Source organism: Mastacembelus armatus, chromosome 1, assembly GCF_900324485.2.
Source record: "Mastacembelus armatus chromosome 1, fMasArm1.2, whole genome shotgun sequence".
Classification (NCBI taxonomy): domain Eukaryota; kingdom Metazoa; phylum Chordata; class Actinopteri; order Synbranchiformes; family Mastacembelidae; genus Mastacembelus; species Mastacembelus armatus.
In genome coordinates, this window is record NC_046633.1 from 24058085 (window position 1) to 24077632 (window position 19548).

General features: G+C 41.7%; 1 protein-coding gene across 3 annotated transcripts in view; it reads right to left on the bottom strand.

Moving 5' to 3' along the window:
- The window catches only part of rhbdl3 (rhomboid, veinlet-like 3 (Drosophila)), a 52315-nt gene that overhangs the window by 32424 nt on the left and 343 nt on the right, over positions 1-19548 (bottom strand). For all 3 annotated transcript variants that reach the window (XM_026304412.1, XM_026304413.1, XM_026304414.1), the window contains exons 2-3: positions 18833-19475; positions 18174-18197 (exon numbers count right to left, since the gene is read on the bottom strand). In XM_026304412.1, the coding sequence (XP_026160197.1) occupies positions 18174-18197; positions 18833-18973 (165 nt within the window). In that variant the 5' untranslated portion in view covers positions 18974-19475. The remainder of the gene's footprint in view (positions 1-18173; positions 18198-18832; positions 19476-19548) is intronic.

The window sequence follows — 19548 nt, forward strand, 5'->3', positions numbered from 1 at the left end:
TCTAAGAGAGCGGCTAGGAGTATAGATCAGTATTTGACCTGCTACAGAGGAGACTGAAGGGACTAAACCCCCAAAACAAACAACTGAAAGAGGCTGCGGTGAAAGCCTGGAAAAGCATCACAAAAGAACAATGCAAAAGCTTGTTGATGTCAGTGGGTCACAGGCTTGATGCAGTTATTGCAAGCAAATGATTTGCAACTGAATATTAAGTCTTATTCACTTTAATCTATTTTAAGTGCATCTGTTCCAAGACTTTTGCTCACCTAAAAATTTAGTCTTCCACTACAAATAATGCAATCTTCTAAGTTGTGTATCAGATCCAGATGTAAACACCTGGAAATAAAAGCTGAAATGGTGATCTCATGTCTCATATTCATCTTTTCATGTCAAACCCAAATCTTTTCAGTCTACAGCAAAAATAAAGGAATTGGCCTCACTGTTCCAATACTTTTGGAGGGGAGGGGATGTTTTCAAAATTATCTGCATTAGTATGGACGCAATATGATTTTGTGTGACAATGCTAAATGGAAAGAGACAGACTTTAAAAGAGGGAGGAGAGACAGACCAAATGGGAAGGAGAGAGCTATGCGGCCCCCAGGCTGTCTCCTGAAGCTAAGGGGATTGCAGCAGACAGCCGAACGACCCTCAGCAGGCTCTCTAGCATGTGTTCAAATAAACACTTTAACCCCCGTCGGTGCTTGTGAAAACATTCACACATGTACAAAGATACAATAAAACACAGAACAAAACACATACAACAGAGCACAAACACAACTCAGACCTAAGACACACAAACACCCACGAGGAAGGAAGGGTGCAAACCAGGTGAAATTCTCACAGAGACACAAATGTAAGCTCATTTGCCAAGAGACATACACAAGTCAAAATCCTTGTCAAACACACATACACACACAAAGCTGTGATAAAGTATCCATGTCACTCAGGCACAGGGCAGAGGAAGGTCAGCACAGGGACAAAGACAGAGATTGGTGACCTTTTCCCCCCAGACCTCCCATTTACAACGAGATGAGAACCCCTCATCGCTGCCAGGCCAAACCCTCTATCAAACTTCCCTTCACTGCACTCAGCAGCTCTTCACTGAATAAGGGGAACAAAAAGAGGGGAGAAACATTTGTTTAACGAGCCAGCCCCAGGCTGTCTTTCTTTCCCATTCAGTCCCTTCATCTGCTGCAGGCCTGCCCTCAGGTCAACTCCCCTAGCAGCACCATCAAAACCATGCACCACTGATGGCAGCAGTTCCATTCAGCATAGAGATTTATGCTCTCTAATAGCTGGCAAATGGACCCAACACTGGGGCTGCCCTGAGGGGAGGCCCCAGACTTATTTTCTTCAAATCTTAAGAAGAAAAGAGATGAGAAAAGGGGGAGGTGAGGGAGGCTCTAGGAAACATTTCAAGGTTGCCATCTGGGTCGGTTGGTACCCTTCTGTCTGTCAGTCTTCAACAAGAACCACTCCCCTACCATAAGGATCAGGCTGAGCTGTTTCAGTCTTTGGAGTTTTTTTTTTAATGATTGGCTGCTCAGCCATTCAGCAGCCTTGAGACTATCAATGTCGATGGAAAGGCCCAGAATTACACCCGCTACTTCATAATCCTATTCCCACAGTCCTCAGACGTCAGTGAGAAAGAAACAGTCCTCACTCTTTCTATGAGCAACTTCTCCTTTCCTTTAAAGGTGAGTTCTTTCCAGCTGCATAAGTTGTGACTGCAAAATACCTTCAAGGCCTTTATGCAGCAGCAGAATGATTCATGAAGATCCAAGACTTTCTACAGTTGGATGATTTCCATATCATTCTCACCTGTACCTCATTTAATCAAGTCTTTCTGACATGTGCACTACAGCCAGGAGAGTGAATTTAGCTTAGCATCAAGACTGGAAACAGCCTGGCTGGCTCTGTACAAAGGGAACAAATTCTGCATACCACCGCGACTCACTGATTAACAAATTACAGTTGCTATTTTCTTAGAAAAAATGCTGCCTGTCAGCCTCAAAGTGATAAGGCTTCATCACTGTATCCCACCAGGAAGTAGCCTAGAACATAGCTACTTACAATAACAAGATACAACATGTTGAGACATCTAGGTATACTTTTGGACACTGATCAGTGCTTCCAGTGTGCCCTGGCTGAACAGATATATGAGAATGATATTGATGTTCTCATATCCAGTATTTTAGGGTATTTGCTTAAGGTATTTTCCACAAATGTCCAACTTTGCCTTTGAATCCATTTGAGGTACAGAAGCAGAAAGAAAGAGACTATTTCAAAGAAAAATCAGCTCATTAGACAGAGCAGGTGAGACTCTTTCCACCCTGCTCTGACTGATTAACCGGTCTCACATCCAATATCGTTACAACTCCCAGAGAATCACAAAGATACTCGAGCAAACACAAAACGTAATGAAATGAACTATGGACCCTAAGGTTGGTTTTACAAAGGAAATACCAGAACAATAGTTAGCACATATACAACTATCCCATTTGAATGCAAAGACAACAACAAATATACACATGTACACACCACTTAAAGGCACTAACTGTCAATTCAATACCAAAAGGTACATCAATCTGTAATTGTGTTTACATAGAGACACTGTTTCTTATACCCTATTAAAACAGTTAACAGTTGTTTTTGGAAAGGGCCTTCTGTAAAAAGAACAAATAAAAGCAAACCTTATTTCACATGTAATAGAACTGTAAGTTATCACACCGTTGGCAGCTGTTCCCCTGAAGGAGATAATTCTTATCATAATAATGGCCTCAGTGCCAGATTCTGACAGGCACCCTGATGAGCTGCTGTATCTGCAACTGTGGCTGTGGTAAATCCAGCAACAAGGATAAGAAATTCTCCCTTCTGCCCCTGAAACGCTGAGATTTCTATTAGAAGCAGTGACATTGTCAGGATAGTGATAATGTCACTGAACAGGTCAGCCTGAAGGCCCTCCTTGGCCCTGTTTTCACACTCAGCACTAACATGTAGCTTGGGTGAGCCAATTCCAGCTGTAAATATAAGTGTGACTGTATCTAAAACGTATGAAGGACACACTGATATTCAGTCTCATTTGGAACTGACATGAGCACATATGGGGTGGCACTGCGGTATGGTGGTTAGCAACGTTGCCTCACAGCAAGAAGATCCTGGGTTTAATTCCCATTTGAACCTGGGGCCTTTCTGTCTGGAGTTTGCACATTCTCCATGTGTCTTTATGACTTTTCTTTGGTTATTGCAGCTTCCTGCCACAGTCCAAAGACATGCAGGTTGGGGTTAGGTTAATTGGTGACTGCAGGCGTAAATGTGACCATGAGTATTTGTGTGTTTCTATAGGTGCTTTTTTTTTCAGTTCTAGGGAACCAGTTCTAAGAACTACTGAATCCCACCGAGGAACGGACCCAAGAACTACAGACCCTTGGGACCTTTTTTTCTGGTTGCATTTACACACCCAGCAAAACACACAATGTTTGCACTAGTGATTTATTTAGCTTGAGATATCATTTGTACATATCCATTTGCAAATAGCATTTATAGTTTCCACTGAGACTGTACATACATTAATAGCACATCATAGTACTCACATTTGTATATATGTTGTTCTGTATATCTGCCTTACTGTACATACTGCAGATACTGAAGCTACTGCACTTGCTGCTAATTGAATTTCTGGTTAGATGCTAACTGAAATTCATTGTACTTGTACATGTGTAATGACAATAAAGTGGAATCTAATCTAATCTAATCTAATCTAATCTCATCTAATCTGTAACAGTTCTCAGTTTCTGCAATGTGGACCCTGTCTGAAAAAGATTTGGGACAGAGTCACACAGTATGAACCTTCCTAATGCACTGTTATAAAAAGAAGATAGCTCCTTGTCCTAGTGGTTAATGCTCAGCAACAGCAAAAGATACAGCAAGTGAGAAGTGAACAGCTAAAAACCAATGCAATAAATATAATTTTTATTGCCTCACAGCACAAAATAATAACTGACCTCCAAGGGGCTACGTCGAGATATGTGCTCAACGTGCAGTGACATTAACACTGATGAGAACATCTCAGCACACTCAGAGCACAGTTACATTGCAGTTGCAAAACCAAGTACTCATTTTAAGATACTAGAAACTGTGAATATGTGAATCTTTCATGAACATGGAGAGTCATAATATGCTTCAGAGGAATCTTCTAACACTGAACTACACCAACAAGTGCTACTTAAATTAAAGTAGGGATGCACCAATCTTCATAGCTGGATCAGCATCAGCACCAACAGTGACCTTAATAAAGGTTCCCATCAAGTTTTTGACCCCCGGTAGTGGCTTTTATTCATTAGTAGGTCCCTGGGTTGTTTGTCTGCTCCACAGTATTCACCAAAAAAGGCATGGAAGAAATCAAGTCAACATGAGGGTAAACAATGTTTTGTTCAGTATATAAACTTGGGTCGTGTTTGTTTGCAAGGAAACTCCATAGCTGATTTGATTATTGGTCATAATGTCACCATTTCACAGTAAACCTGATTTCTTATTACAGGCAGTACAACAATCCCTGGCCTCACTGATTCTCTGCAGGGAGGTGAAGAGATTTCAAAACTGAAAAGAACACAACACTGCTACTGTGTCAGTACTTGGTAATAAGAGTAAAGGTGGGATCAGTGCATTCATATTTCAAAGGTAGGATTTCTGGCCAACAGTATTCACTTTCAAGATCCAACCAACCTTACATGAATTTCCACCTGCTCATCCATGAAATGAGCAAGTGTCAGAAGGTATTTCGGCTAAAGCTCAAAGGCCTATAACACAATACGGCACAGTGATTTATTACTTCTCTACTAGACCAACCTCTGTATAAATGTCATATTTGTATTGTTAAAATACAGGAGAACAATAGTTTTTGATATTATAGACAGGCAAATGCTGAACAACAGGCTAATCTTGTTTATGGTCACACTAAAAATAATTTTGAGTCTTTGAACAATCACAGTTGATGCCATGAACCATGAAAATACTTGATGGGGATGACAGACTCTTCTAAGACCCTCTTACTTCATATTAGGTAACGTAATAAAATGTTATCAGATGGACCTCATTTTCTTTCCCTATTTTGGTATCAGGATTCATCAATGGACATCTGTTTTTACAACCTTCACAATTTGCATATGAGCAAAACACAGCCAGCAGTCAACAGTGATGCTACCACAAAGACAGAAGATGTTAGAATTAGGTAAAACACACCATGTAGTGAAGCATAAAAAGGCGATCATTTCTATTTGTCTGGTATTTGTGTTGTTTAATCTGTTTTTTCTTAACACAGTTAGCCACTTCAGCAATTTGGGCCTGTCTGCAGCCTTTGGCAGCAATGCCCTGTAAGACGACACGAATGGGACAGGACAGGAATGGAGATCTGAGTGAAAGCTAAGCAGCGTCACTCACCTTGGGCATCTGCTGAGCCTGCGAGGCTGGGCAAGGGCAGCTTGCCATGACAATGGCAAAACAGCCAGCACATCCCAGAATAACCAAACACTTAAAAGCTAGAGGTTTACCATATTGACGCTGATGTAAGTAATAATTTTAATAACCTGATGTTAGTCTAATTAATTGACCCAGTATAAACACAGTCCTGATAATACACCTGGATATCTGATCAATCTTTCAATTCTGTTTTAATTAGTATGAAACTTTAGATGGGACGTTTATCCAAAAACTAATGTGGTGGTAAACTTTATTCTGTGCTTGATGATAATGCTCGTATGATAGAAAGTTTTCTCATATAATGACCTGAAATATCATTATGTGTTGTAAAAATATATTGAATTTATTCTCAAACTATTCTTCTTCTTTTTCTAATGAAATTACAACATTTACTCACATTATTCTCTTTTTTTTTATTCTTGGATTACCAGGAAAAGTTACATCAACCTGTAAATCCATTTGTGGTTGCCTATTCAGAGTTAAGTGACTATCCTGTGATTGTGAACAGTATCTTAAAATAAACAGTATGTGCTCTGATGTTCTAATATAAGCTAAGCCACTTGGGAGCTTTATCAAGTGCCTGTCAGACAGGTGAAATAGATTCAGGGCTGTGCAGACAGAACAACTGTTATGGAGCGAGTTTACTGTGATTATTATAGTTTATCACAGGCCCTTAACTGGCTACAAACCCACCTGCTTTGTGCCAAGTGGAAATTGTTTTTATTCCCATAAGTTGGCTGTCAGGTAAAGAGACACTGCTTTGCAGGTTGCGAGAGCAATGCCGACGAAAGACAACAGAGAAAAAGCACAGGGTTGTGGGTTATGTTGTATGGATTTCTCTTAACAAAACAGACAACAATGAGCCCTAAACAAAGAAAGATTTTAGAAAATGTGAGGAGGGAATCCAGAGAAAGCTAGAAACTGAAAACATAAAAAAGAAAATTCAGTTACCTTAGAAGTCTGCATGTCTCGCATTATGTCATCTACACCCCGGTCTGCTGTGATTTCAATGCAAACCCTCCAAGACAAGATTAGAAGGAGGAACAACTGCTGAGATTTGTTGGTAGACAAGTGCTTCACGGACAGTGGAGAGCAAAATAAAGGACTCTGTAAGCCAGCAAACAATTTAGAGTTCAAACCCAGAAAATGTACCTGGCATTAGTAATTGGTAATAGTTTTGTTTTTGGTGGTCAAAACATCTAAATGTCATCTGCCTCAATGAAAAGTAAAATGTTATTCTACAGAAAGAACAGAAATCAATGAAACAGCTGTTGTAGTTGCACATTTGATGTGGACGTCTTCAGCTCAGCGTAATGAGACAGAAATCAGTTAACACAAGCCTCTCTCTCTCTCTCTCTCTCTCTCTCTCAACTTACAGATCACCCCAGCTGGCACTTTCCATGCAGCTCAAGACAAATGCTTGTCAGATGGTCAAATGGTTTGTGAAACACACTCTCACCACACCATCACCTCCACTTTGTGACAACAATAGCCCAAGCATGTGAAAGTTAGAGAATAAGGAGGGTTTGACCTTCTAATTAAAGCTCTTTTCCATTCTTCACACAACTATTTACGTTACTTTTTGTATGTGCAAGCAAGTGCAACACTAGGAATGCCTTCGAGAAAACATACTGATACCGTAGTCCAACTAAAATCTGAGAACATAAACAGAGACTATGAACAGAGAAAATAAACAATGCCTGGTGAGACACGGCCTTGTGTGGTAGAAAAATTAAAAAAGTCCCACCTCTAGCCCTCTTTAAATAGTTGATCTCATAATTTTCTTCTCTTCATTCAGATGCATCAGATGACTTTGTTATAAAACATGATTTGACTGAAGAAATCTTACAGAAAAAGACCAGGAATCATTGAAGTGGATGCAAATTGTTTTCATAATCTGTTTTGTTTTCAGCTTTAGCTGTCTTAGCGTGGACATCAGTGTGGCTTAATAAACCCAGATCAGGACCTCAGTGTAATGAGGACCAAATCCATAAGGCAACAGTCTGGTGAATTTGATCTGTAAACAGAGCTAATGAAAAGAGATAAGGTTAAAGCATTGATGAGCAAAGCATTGATGCAGCGTCATCCACTCATGGAGAATCAGACTTCAGGGCAGAGACACATAAGACAGAGAGATCTGTGTAATAAGTTGGAGGGAGCTAAAAGAAAAGATAGAGGGCAAACAAATCAGGGCTACTTATTGTCAATCAATAGTCATCAACAGTCACATTTACACTTTCTAAAACGCAGCACATATACATAACCACCACACACACACTTAGTGGTCACTTCAGATGCCCTGATCAGCATGTCCCAGCTCTTCATTAAAGTGCCATGAGCCTGTGTCTGTTTCCGGGTAGCGTTAAGTGATTCACTTCCTATTGCAAGCGTCTCGTGTTGTATAGTTCGTCTACAGATTAGAAACAGACTGTTGTGTAAGGTTCTGTTAGCCTTGGAGGCGAGGATCACTGATTTGGAAGCGCGGCTCCGCACCTTCGAACAAAAGCCAGCTAGCCTAGCCCCGTTAGCTGGTGTGGAGCCACCGAGCTCAGGGTCTGTTAGCGGTCCAAGGGCAGCTCCGGAGCAGCCCGGAGAATTAGCCTGGGTGACGGTCCGACGGAAACATACTCCTAAGCAGAAGCCCACGGCTCATCACCTGCCTGTTCATGTTTCTAATAGATTTTCCCCGCTCAGCGACACACCTGCTGAGAAACCGACTCTGATAATTGGCGATTCCATAGTCAGGAACGTGAAAATAGAGACACCAGCGACCATAGTCAAATGTTTCCTGGGGCCAGAGCGACATCTCAAATCTGAAGCTGCTGGCTAAGGCTAATCGTAAATATGGGAAAATTGTTATTCACGTCGGCAGCAATGACACCCGATTACGCCAATCGGAGGTCACTAAAATTAATGTTGAGTCGGTGTGTAACTTTGCTAAATTAATGTCGGACTCCGTAGTTTTCTCTGGACCCCTCCCCAATCTGACCAGCGATGACATGTTTAGCCGCATGTCGTCGTTCCGTCGCTGGCTGTCTAGGTGGTGTCCAGCAAACGATGTGGGCTTCATAGACAATTGGGCCACTTTCTGGGGAAAACCCGGTCTGGTAGCGAGAGACGGCATCCATCCCACTTTGAATGGTGCAGCTCTCATCTCTAGAAATTTGGCCGAGTTTCTTAGCCGACCTAAAGCCTGACAATCCAGGGTGGGGACCGGGATGCAGAGACTCAGTCTAAAACGCCTCTCTGCAGTTTCCTTAGAGCCGCCGCCCCCCTCAAACCACATAGAGACTGTGTCTGCCCCTCGAACATATAAATCAAACAAATCAGAAGTTAACAGAAGAGAAGTTATTCATAAAAACTTAATAAAAATTAAGACCACTCCTCTTATTGAACAGAAAAACAGAACTGTCAAATGTGGACTATTAAATATTAGGTCCCTTTCATCTAAATATTTGTTAGTAAATGATTTGATAACTGATCACCAAATTGACCTACTTTATCTTACTGAAACCTGGTTACAGCAGGATGAATATGTCAGTCTGAATGAATCAACCCCCCTCAGTCATAAAAATTATCATGTTCCTCGAAGCACAGGTCGAGGTGGAGGAGTAGCTGCAATCTTCCACTCAAACTTATTATTAAACTTTCATCCTCAGAACAATTATAACTCATTTGAGAGCCTCACTCTTAGTCTCTCACATCCAAACTGGAAAACACAAAAACCAGTTCTACTTGTCATTGTGTACCGTCCACCTGTTCCTTACTCAGAGTTTTTAACTGAATTCCCTGACTTCCTGTCTGATTTAGTGCTTAGATCAGATAAAGTCATTATAGTGGGAGATTTTAACATTCATGTAGATGTTGAAAATAACAGTCTCAGCATTGCATTTAATTCTATATTAGATTCAATTGGTTTCACTCAAAATGTTAACAAACCCACCCACTGTTTCAATCACACCCTTGATCTTGTTCTGACCTATGGCATCGAAATTGAACATCTAATAGTTTTTCCCCCAAATCCTGTTTTGTCATTTGGAAGAAAATTCCACTACAGCAGATCTTTATTTGACAACGCTGTTAATAAATTTAAGAAAATGGTTCCATCTTTATTTACATCTATGCCAAGTATAAACATAGTGGAGGGCAGCTGCCTCAATCCCACTCCCTACCAAACTGATCATGTTGTTGACAGTGCTGTAGCCTCACTGTGTGAAACGCTTGATTCTGTAGCCCCTCTGAAAAAGAAGTTAGGGAATCAGAGAAGACTAGCCCCATGGTATAATTTACATATTCGTAGCTTAAAGCAGGCATCACGAAGGCTGGAAAGGAAGTGGCGTTCCAAAAATTTAGAGGAATTTTTTTCTACCCTGGAAAAACAGTCTACTAACATATAAAAAAGCTCTCCGTAAAGCCAGAACTGCATACTATTCATCACTAATAGAGGAAAATCAGAACAATCCCAGGTTTCTTTTCAGCACTGTAGCCAGGCTGACAAAAAGTCACAGCTCTGTTGAGCCCAGTGTTCCCTTAGCTCTCAGCAGTGATGAATTTATGAGTTTCTTTACAAATAAAATCACAACTATTAGAGATAAAATTCAGCAGATGCTTCCTATACCTGCAATAAATGAATCTTCTACTACAGTAGCTCTTGAATCATCTGTAAGACCTCAGTTATGTTTAGACTGCTTCTCTCCCATAGATCTCTCTGAATTTACATCAGTAATGTAATGATGAATTTGCATCATCTAAATCATCAACGTGTCTCTTAGACCCCATTCCGACTAGACTGCTTAAAGACACCCTGTCATTAATTAACTCATCTTTATTAGACTTAGTAAATTTATCTCTAGTATCAGGCTACGTACCACAGGCCTTTAAGACTGCAGTAATCAAACCTTTACTCAAAAAGCCCAGTCTTGATCCAGGAGTCTTGGCTAATTATAGACCAATATCTAACCTGCCATTTATTTCTAAAATCCTAGAAAAAGCTGTTGCTAAGCAGCTATCAGACCACTTACACAGGAATGAACTATTTGAAGATTTTCAATCAGGATTTAGAGCACATCATAGTACAGAAACAGCACTGTTGAAAGTTACCAACGATCTTCTCTTAGCCTCAGATAATGGACTTGTTTCTATACTTGTTCTCCTAGACCTTAGTGCTGCATTCGACACTATTGACCACAACATCTTATTACAGAGACTGGAGCATGTGATTGGTATCAGAGGAACAACATTAAAATTGGTTCCAAATCCTATTTATCAGACAGATTCCAGTTTGTTCATGTCCATGATGAACCTTCCACACGCACAAAAGTTAGTTATGGAGTTCCACAAGGCTCTGTGCTAGGACCGATTCTGTTCACCCTGTACATGCTTCCTTCAGGATATGTCATTAGGAAGCACTCTATTAATTACCACTGCTATGCAGATGACACTCAGTTGTATCTATCTATTAAACCTGTTAACACAAACCAGTTAACCAGACTTCAAGTGTGTCTAACTGACATAAAGGCCTGCATGACCAGTAATTTTCTACTTTTAAATTCAGAGAAAACAGTCATTATAGTCAGATATAGGCCCAAATATAAGTCATTATATTTGGGCCAAAAAATCTCAGAAATAACTTTTCTCAAATTATAGCTACTCTAGATGGCATAACCCTGGCCTCCAGCACTACTGTGAAAAACCTTGGAGTTATTTTTGACCAGGACATGTCCTTTAACTCACACATAAAACAAATCTCTAGAACTGCCTTCTTTCACCTGCGCAACATTGCTAAAATTAGGAACATCCTGTCTCAAAATGATGCAGGAAAACTAGTACATGCATTTGTTACCTCAAGGCTAGATTACTGTAACTCATTACTATCTGGATGTCCAAGTATCTCCATAAAAAGCCTCCAGTTAATCCAGAATGCTGCAGTCAGAGTCCTGACAGAATCTAGCAAGAGAGATCATATTTCTCCCATATTGGCTTCTCTTCATTGGCTCCCTGTAAAATCCAGAATAGAATTTAAAATCCTTCTTCTCACATACAAATCCCTTCATGATCAAGCTCCTTCATACCTTAAAAACCTCATAGTACCATACTATCCCTATAGACCTCTTCGCTTTCAGAGTGCAGGTCTACCTGTGGTTCCCAGAGTTTCCAAAAGCAGAATGGGAGGCAGAGCCTTTAGCTATCAAGCTCCTCTCCTATGGAACCAGCTCCCAGCCTGGGTTCAGGAGGTAGACACTCTCTATACTTTTAAGGCTAGACTTAAAACCTTCCTTTTTGACAAAGCGTTTAGTTAGGGCTGGCTTCAGGCAACCCTGAACCATCCCTTAGTTATGCTGCTATAGGCCTAGACTGCCCGAGGACCATCGGTGCACCAAGCTTCCCTACCCCTCCCCTCCCTTCCCTTCCCCCTCACATGTATATTCCACCATTGAATGTCACTAACCTTGTGCTCTCTCTCTCCCGTAGTTTGTGCTCTCTCCCTCTCTCTCTATTCTCTCTGTACCTTCTGCAGGTGTCCCTGGTCCTGGAGCTGTTTATCGCTGATGTGCAGTTACTGGTCCCACCAACTTGCAGTGTCTATTTGTTGTTTATTGTTGCTGTTCTTTTCTCTCTCCTCTATCCACTCACCCCAACCGGTCGAGGCAGATGGCCGCCCAAACTGAGCCCGGTTCTGCTGGAAGTTTTTTCTTCCGTTAAAGGGAGTTTTTCCTCTCCACTGTCGCCAAGTGCTTGCTTATAAGGGAATTGTTGGGTTTTTAGTTTTAGTTTTTGTAAAGTGCCTTGAGATGCCTTGAGATGATATTGTGATTTGGCGCTATACAAATAAAATTGAATTGAATTGAAATTGAAATTGAACTGTCTTGATCTCTAGTGATCGACATGTTTAGGCCTGTTGGGTGTAAACACACTGTATACCCATAAACCCATACACAGTCTTTGCAGGTTTCCAGACCACTGAGCCGTTCAACTAACTAAAGAGACGCTTCGATTTCATGCCATCACCACTATAAGTTTATACACTATGTCCAATTATGGATAAACTGGCACGCCTTCTTTGTCCCATATACAGATCATCAGGTACAGCAGCTATTTTTACCTCTACATAAGAGCAGACACTGTTTTCACGCTTCGCCAACTGCAACTGTGCCTTTCATTAAGGAAATCTATTTAGAGCTGAGGAGGAAAGGAAAGAGATAAGCTCCGATTAAATCTTCCAATGGAAATCTTTGAGGCCCTGTCTGCTATTTCATCATCACATGATGCTCATTAATAGAATGGGATTGGGGAGCAGTTTGCTGGGTGTAGCTACTTTTATGATCCTAAATCAAGAGAACACAGTTTATCACCACAAAGTGTTGATGAGACTCGACAGCTGTCAATCACAGCTGATGTGTTGGATGAGCAGGTCGGCAGACTGTGACCTCCCCATCTGTGTACGCTACGTGTCAGTGGCAATTAGACAAAGGAAAACACCAATAACTGTGTGTATTATAAAAGAAGGAACACCTTGAAGCGGACAACTAATGGGAAAAGGTGCCTTATTTAAGTGACACGGTCCCAAAAAGAAAAAGAGCATAAACAGGAAATATTCTGTGATACATGTTTACACAAAATGCCCTTTTTTTAAATCAGACAATCTCTTCTTGAATTTCTTGAAATCTTTTTCAGCCTTTTTCCCACCAGTGCACCAGAAACCTTCATTTTGGGTTTTAGAAAAGTTGCATTGTAAAGCACTTTTCTTTTTCAAATATTATATTTTCAATTTTTTTAAAAACTGAAAACAACACACGGTTTATGCATAACAAGTTCAGTGCAGCAAACAGCAACAACAAAAAAATATAGAAGAATAATCCAAACAGGTTAATCCACAGCCATATCAGCAACACTGGTGGTAAGAGAAGAGAAAAAGCAACAGTGGGAGACATAAACCTCCTCTTGTTTTTAATGTAGATAAAATTGACAGGGCACAGTGAGATATGTAGTCCCTGCATGCACCAGTAAACACAGCTGAGGGTTCCCATTTGGCTTATCCATTAAGCACCAGTTACCTAGGCAGTGGACCATTCATTTGAAGAGCACTTTAAAAAAAGAGCAATGCAAAGGCGATGCCAGCTGTGTCACGCACAGGATGACAAGGTGAGATGGCTCTGCTGGGCAAACTCTAACTAATGACCTTTCTTTTATATTAGCCACAGCCACTGAATGTCTAACAAGCTCATTGAAACACATGACAGAAACTCTGGGATACAGGAGTCCCACTGGGAACAGGTGCCTTCCCACAATTGAATTTCTGCTTGCTTTAATTAGTGATGTTAGCAGGGCTACTTTAACACCAAGCCTCACTGTCATTACTTACAGTAAGAAGTGATGGGATGATGATCATAAATCATGTACCACATAGCTAATACACTGATTTCCCTATGACACTACAAGCTGAGCAGGTCCTTCTAGATACTGCAGGCAACATTTTTTTAGAAAGAAATACTCAATTTGTGTGGATTTAGTGAGGAGGTTTGGGATCACTCGCATTCAGGGGGATTTCTATGCCACCAAGCACGAAATTGTTGGGGAAACCCTTTAATGGAAAGTATGCAGCCATGTGAAAGTGTTTAATCACTAAGCTCCTGTGTGTGCATGCCTGGGGCATTTTATCATGGCACTGGGAGCAGGTTGTCAGTACAAAGGCACTTGTGGACACATATTTGGACACATAGCCCATAATCAGTCACTGTTAACTTACAGTTTTATTGCTTTCAGCCTTCTTCCCCAACAAAAGACAAAAACCTCTGTGAGGATCAGTAAAGCTCTATGGAGCCAGAACAGACAGGTAAACTTTGGCACTGAAAACAAAATCAGAAGTGAAAAATAAATTCCAAATTGTGCATTTGCAGTGAAAGAAAAAAAATTGAAAAAAGAATTACAACTAAAAAAAAAACATTTTTGTCTTTGTTGATGTAAGTTTCAATAAAGGTTTGTGTCTGTGTGTGTGTGTGTGTGTGTGTGTGTGTGTGCATGATCCCACAGATTGTGAAACATTTACACGACTGAAAATCAGAAGATTGTCACTGAAAAAAAAAAAAGGTCTGTAATTTTTTGTGTATTGATGCCAAAGTGTATTTTCAGCACAAATGCTTCAAGACCACTGTTTTATTTTTCAGTTATGATTTTGGTTTCAGTGCCAAAGTTTAAAAGTCACTGTTCTGGCTCCATAACAAGCCAAAGGAGTTAAAAAAAGATTAGATAGATATTTCTAAAGGGCAGGAAAGTGTTTGTACTACAGATATAGTCAATGGTTTGTATCCATCCTGTCTCTAAAAGTGCTTAATCTCCTTTTAGTCAAGCCAGATTCCACAGACCCAAGGGACTTCTCAGGCGTTACAAACTATTGTATGTCTGTGCTGTAGGTGTAGCCCATAATCATCATCCAAGTGAACCTAAAGACAGAGAAACATATAGGTTCCACTTTCTACTTCCAAACAAAATAATAAAGTAAAGACTAAGGGTTTTTGTCAGTCACAGGGAGTAGAAAACAAACATGTTTGATTCATTTGGAGTGAAATCTAAACATGTTTAATACGGTTTACCAGATAAATCCAGGACATAAACTGTCCTCAAATCCCCAGAAATCTCTTGAAAAACAACATGATGGGGCACTTCAGTGACTGTGCTTATCTGTCAGCACAGGATGGATGCTCCCATGCAGACTGTTTCTTCTTCTTTTGGGTTCGATGGTATGAACTGTGCTCACTATGAGTCTCTCCAGATAGGTGTGTGTCTGAAGGACAACATGAGGCTGGGACACTTTGATTATGAGGAAGAGAGAGGTCAGTCCAGCTGCCCACGTCCTAACAACATCTCCTCTCTACATCAGATGTTGCCCCTGTTTGTGATCAGTCCTCGTGTTTGTTTCAGGCAACAGGGAAAATGAATTAAAGCATTCTGAGGTTTGCTATCCTACTTCCTGCACACAGAGGAGGAAAGCACTTATACAGCAACAAAATCCTCTCTGGGGACAGGAGAGAGGAGTGAAGGGGAAAGCGAACAGAACAACGCAGCACTTTGATTCCAGCCCCCGATGGTCTGAAACCCAGAAATTGATAGCTATATGTAGTGAGCTCACACGGGAGCCTGTAAAAATAACACGACGGGGATCATCAGGTTTTGTTCACAGCCCAAACTGCTTTAAAGCTGTGTAGTCCAAACAAAACAACGATGAAGGAGAAAAGACGATCCTCTCTGCTGTGGAAACATCCCTGATGTTATGGACAGAAGAGAATGAGCTCGTGTTTGACAAGAAATAGGAAGGGATGCTGAAATGAACAGAAGAGATGCATCATCTTGTTTTGCTAGTGTAGTTTGGACAGAGCATTATCTGACCACATATAAAGGCAAAAGCGTTTATATGAAGCTCTTCCAAACAGCAGGATAAAAAGCCTGACATTATAAACAGATGTGAGACAAAATAAATCGTAATAAGAAGAACAGCGCACATTTTAGGCAGTCTCTTCTGACAAAGACAATAGTTGGCATCATAAAAAGGCACATAACTTTCTCACCTCTGCATCAGCACATTCACCGCAGTGTCGGTTTCACAAAGTTATAAAAAGTGCCCCCACCCCCAGGTGTGACATTGAAAAGCCGTGGGGTGTTGGCCCAGATGTTGCTGGACAATCACCCTAGAACTTAATTTGAAGCATGCCGAAGCCTGTATCGATCGGTTGACTGTGTGATGGTGCCCAGCACCTGGACTCACACCATCACTCTTTGCATATAGCCACAATAAAAATGTCTGGCATAGGCCGCTGGTCCATCCATTCATTTCAGGGTTGCCATTTCGATCCTCATCCCTCCGTCCACATGGAGCTGCTCCTGGTGATCAGGCCGACAGCTAGGCCATGCCTTCAATACGATATCATCTTCTGCCCTTGTCAAATGAATTAAACTATACAGCACTGCACATCTTTGCATTACACAGACCTGGACCTTGCTCTGTGTTTCCAAGGAGGATTTATCTTGTGACCCTCCTGCAGTGACACAAGGTGCCAGACTCCCAGACAGATCCTTCTTGTCCTGGTCTTCAGTGGCCCATTATTCCTCTTCTTTAGTCATTTCACATAACATCTCTGAGGTCAGTCCCTTGACAAATGCAGCAACGCATCATGTGGCGAATAGCGGAATAAAAGAACATGAAAGGACATCTGTAGCTGCTAGACCAGGCAGCAACTTCACCATTTGGACAAACCCACGTTTTTCAGACCAATGGCCACTTGAGGAAACTCAAAGCTGTGCCCCATGCATAAAGACTACGGACTGAGAAGCCTACTTAATGCCTGTCCAGTGAATATGCTCCCTCACTAACACACACACACACACACACACACACACACACACAGCTAGCCTTTCCCGTAATCCCATGGCACCTCTGTCTCCCTCTGAAAGAGTGAGCCTGACACGAGCCTCTGGCTCAACCCTGCATATCTCCACTAACGCCTGCATACACACACACAATGGTCCTCCCTGGAGAAAGCAGGAGGCCCCAGGGCGGGCAGGTGCTGTGGCAGCCCCACTGAGTGGTGACTGTGTGTGCATTAGAGTGTGTGTGTGTGTGTGTTGGGGGTGGGAGGGGCAACCGTTTGCCGTCTGTCAGTCTAACCTGCTACTTGCATGATAAGCCGGTCTGTGTTTTTCTCCCTTTGGGGTTTCCTGACTGTATGTGTGTGTGTATGTGTCTGTGTGTGTACGCCTGCATGTGTTTCTTACATGTTCGGTTTGACCCACAGATCAATGCATCTAGGATTATGTATCACTCTAACAGCATTGTTGGGGTCAGTGTCAGCAGATGACACACCCACAGCCCCTAATGTCGCCCAGTGTGCTCCCACACCCCTGGTGCTCTTGTCTCTGCGTGAGTTTGGTACGACAAAGCTGTGACCTGCTTAATTGTTATGCCATGAATCTTACCCAGCAGGCAACGGATTTAGAGCTGCACAAGACAAGATTTTGATTTGAAAACACATTTGTATAATCAAGCTAAATCACAAACTTGCTATCTTCACCAGCTGAGACCCAGTGGATTCACCTTATTTAGCCAAATTGAATTCTAGTGCCATGTATGTTTACCCACAGAAACAAAACATCAAATCAAAATGAACCAGTGGCATAGAAACTCTAAAGAGCAGTAGCTGTATTCACCAGCATCAGATATTTTCTGGGGGATGCTTTAGGCCCCAATCGACTAATGTCATGATGTGTTATTTCTGGGTACTGAAGTTAAAATGTCTCATACAGTTGCTTATTGGTATCGATGTGCAGATTTATGTCACTTCCATTAGTAATAAAACCAGTGTTACAGTTCAATTACAGGTCATGATACAAGGGGAAAATTTTGTATAAAAAAGCTTATCAGTGTAATTTATAAGCACAAGTATCACTATAACGCACTAAATATTGATATTTCTCATTAAAAACTACCTTTATCCTGTTTTCCCATTCCCACTGAGGTATTTCAGTTCTTCCAAGCTTTTCCCCATGTTTCAAGACCTTTAAACTGCAGTGTTTCATCTGTTAAACACATCTTAGTCAGAGGTCACTCACAGTTCACACATGAGCGCCTTCGAAGCCAACACAGCACGACAAGAAGTGAAACATGCAGCCGGAAAGAGACTGAAGCCAGTTTATCTTGAAGTACATACCTTGTCAAACAGAGACTTCCATTGCTGAGACAAGGAAAGAGAGAAAAAAAACAGCAAGTGAATCAGTGAGTGAGAGAGAGAGATGCTAAATCAGACAGGATCACCTGTTTGAATGCATGGCCTTAAAGGACTTCCCTGTGCATTTGCCTTAATTATAGTGCAGTTCAGCCCATGATGAAGGCAGCAGCCCAAATGTTGGGCTTTTAATATGATTTTGAAATGACCTTTCTCCTTCCTTAATTGTAGTCCTTCAATCACATGTCATTATTGTCTTTAGCACTGTGAACAATGAGCCCCAGCAAAAGATAACAAGGTGCCAAATTGTAGATCATTATATGTGAGGGTTTTCTAATAGTGGTAGTCTGAAAAGCCTGTGACAGCTGCCGTGTGTGTGTGCATGTGTGTGTGTTTTCTCCATTCCTTGAAAGGATCCGACTCTAATTGTCCTGTAATACTTCTCAGTATTATAAATTCCTCCTTTTATCATTTTAAACTATAATTATCAATTAATCCGATATATTTTTCTAGAAATGTGTTTTAGACTCAGCTGTGAATGCACTGTGACTCTTCTATAGCTGCTTAATTCTAAAAATGCGTTAAGATAACAGAGGTTACATGTGTAGCTACTTGAGGTCCCCCTGTAGTGTGCGTAGACTTACGTCCTCTGGAGCGACTGGAAGGACGTCGGTACTTTCCAACACTTCGATCTCCTCGCCCTCCGCGTTGGCCGCCACCGCCGGTGAGGAGTTGACCGGCGCCTCCCGGGTTCTGCCGGTCATCTTCGTGCTGCTCTTCTCCATAGACCCGCGGAGAGCAGCGACTCGCTCCTCAGGGATGAGTCCACAATCCCATCTCGCTCCCAATATGCGTCAGCAACGACCGAAGGTATGAAAGCCAAACATCATGCCTGCTTGCGCATCCCGTCAAGCCGAGTCTTTTTTTGGGATCAGGACGGTGAAATGATTCCAGGTGAGATGCCAGACGACGATAAATCAAATAGGTGTGCGCACTTATTTCCAGCGCATTTCTGCACAGACAGGCGGAACAAACCTTGATCCGCAGAGAAAAAGTTGGTGTGATGACAGTTTAGTAATAGTTGTGGGCTGTAAAGTCCGTTTGCGGTGTCAAACCGCCGTGCGCCACATCGTTCCTCAGCAGTGGCGGAGGCTTGCAGAGGTGGACAGGAGTCTGAATTGCGCTTGCCACAAACGGAGGCAGCGGTCCAAGTTTGTGGAGCAGGAGATGCACATTTGCAGAGCGAGTCTTTTCACTTTAACAGATGCGACGCAGCAGCAGATCCATCTGAAACAAATGACATCATCAAACACTGACAACAACATGAAACGCAGGACAGAAATGACAAACCCGACTGGAT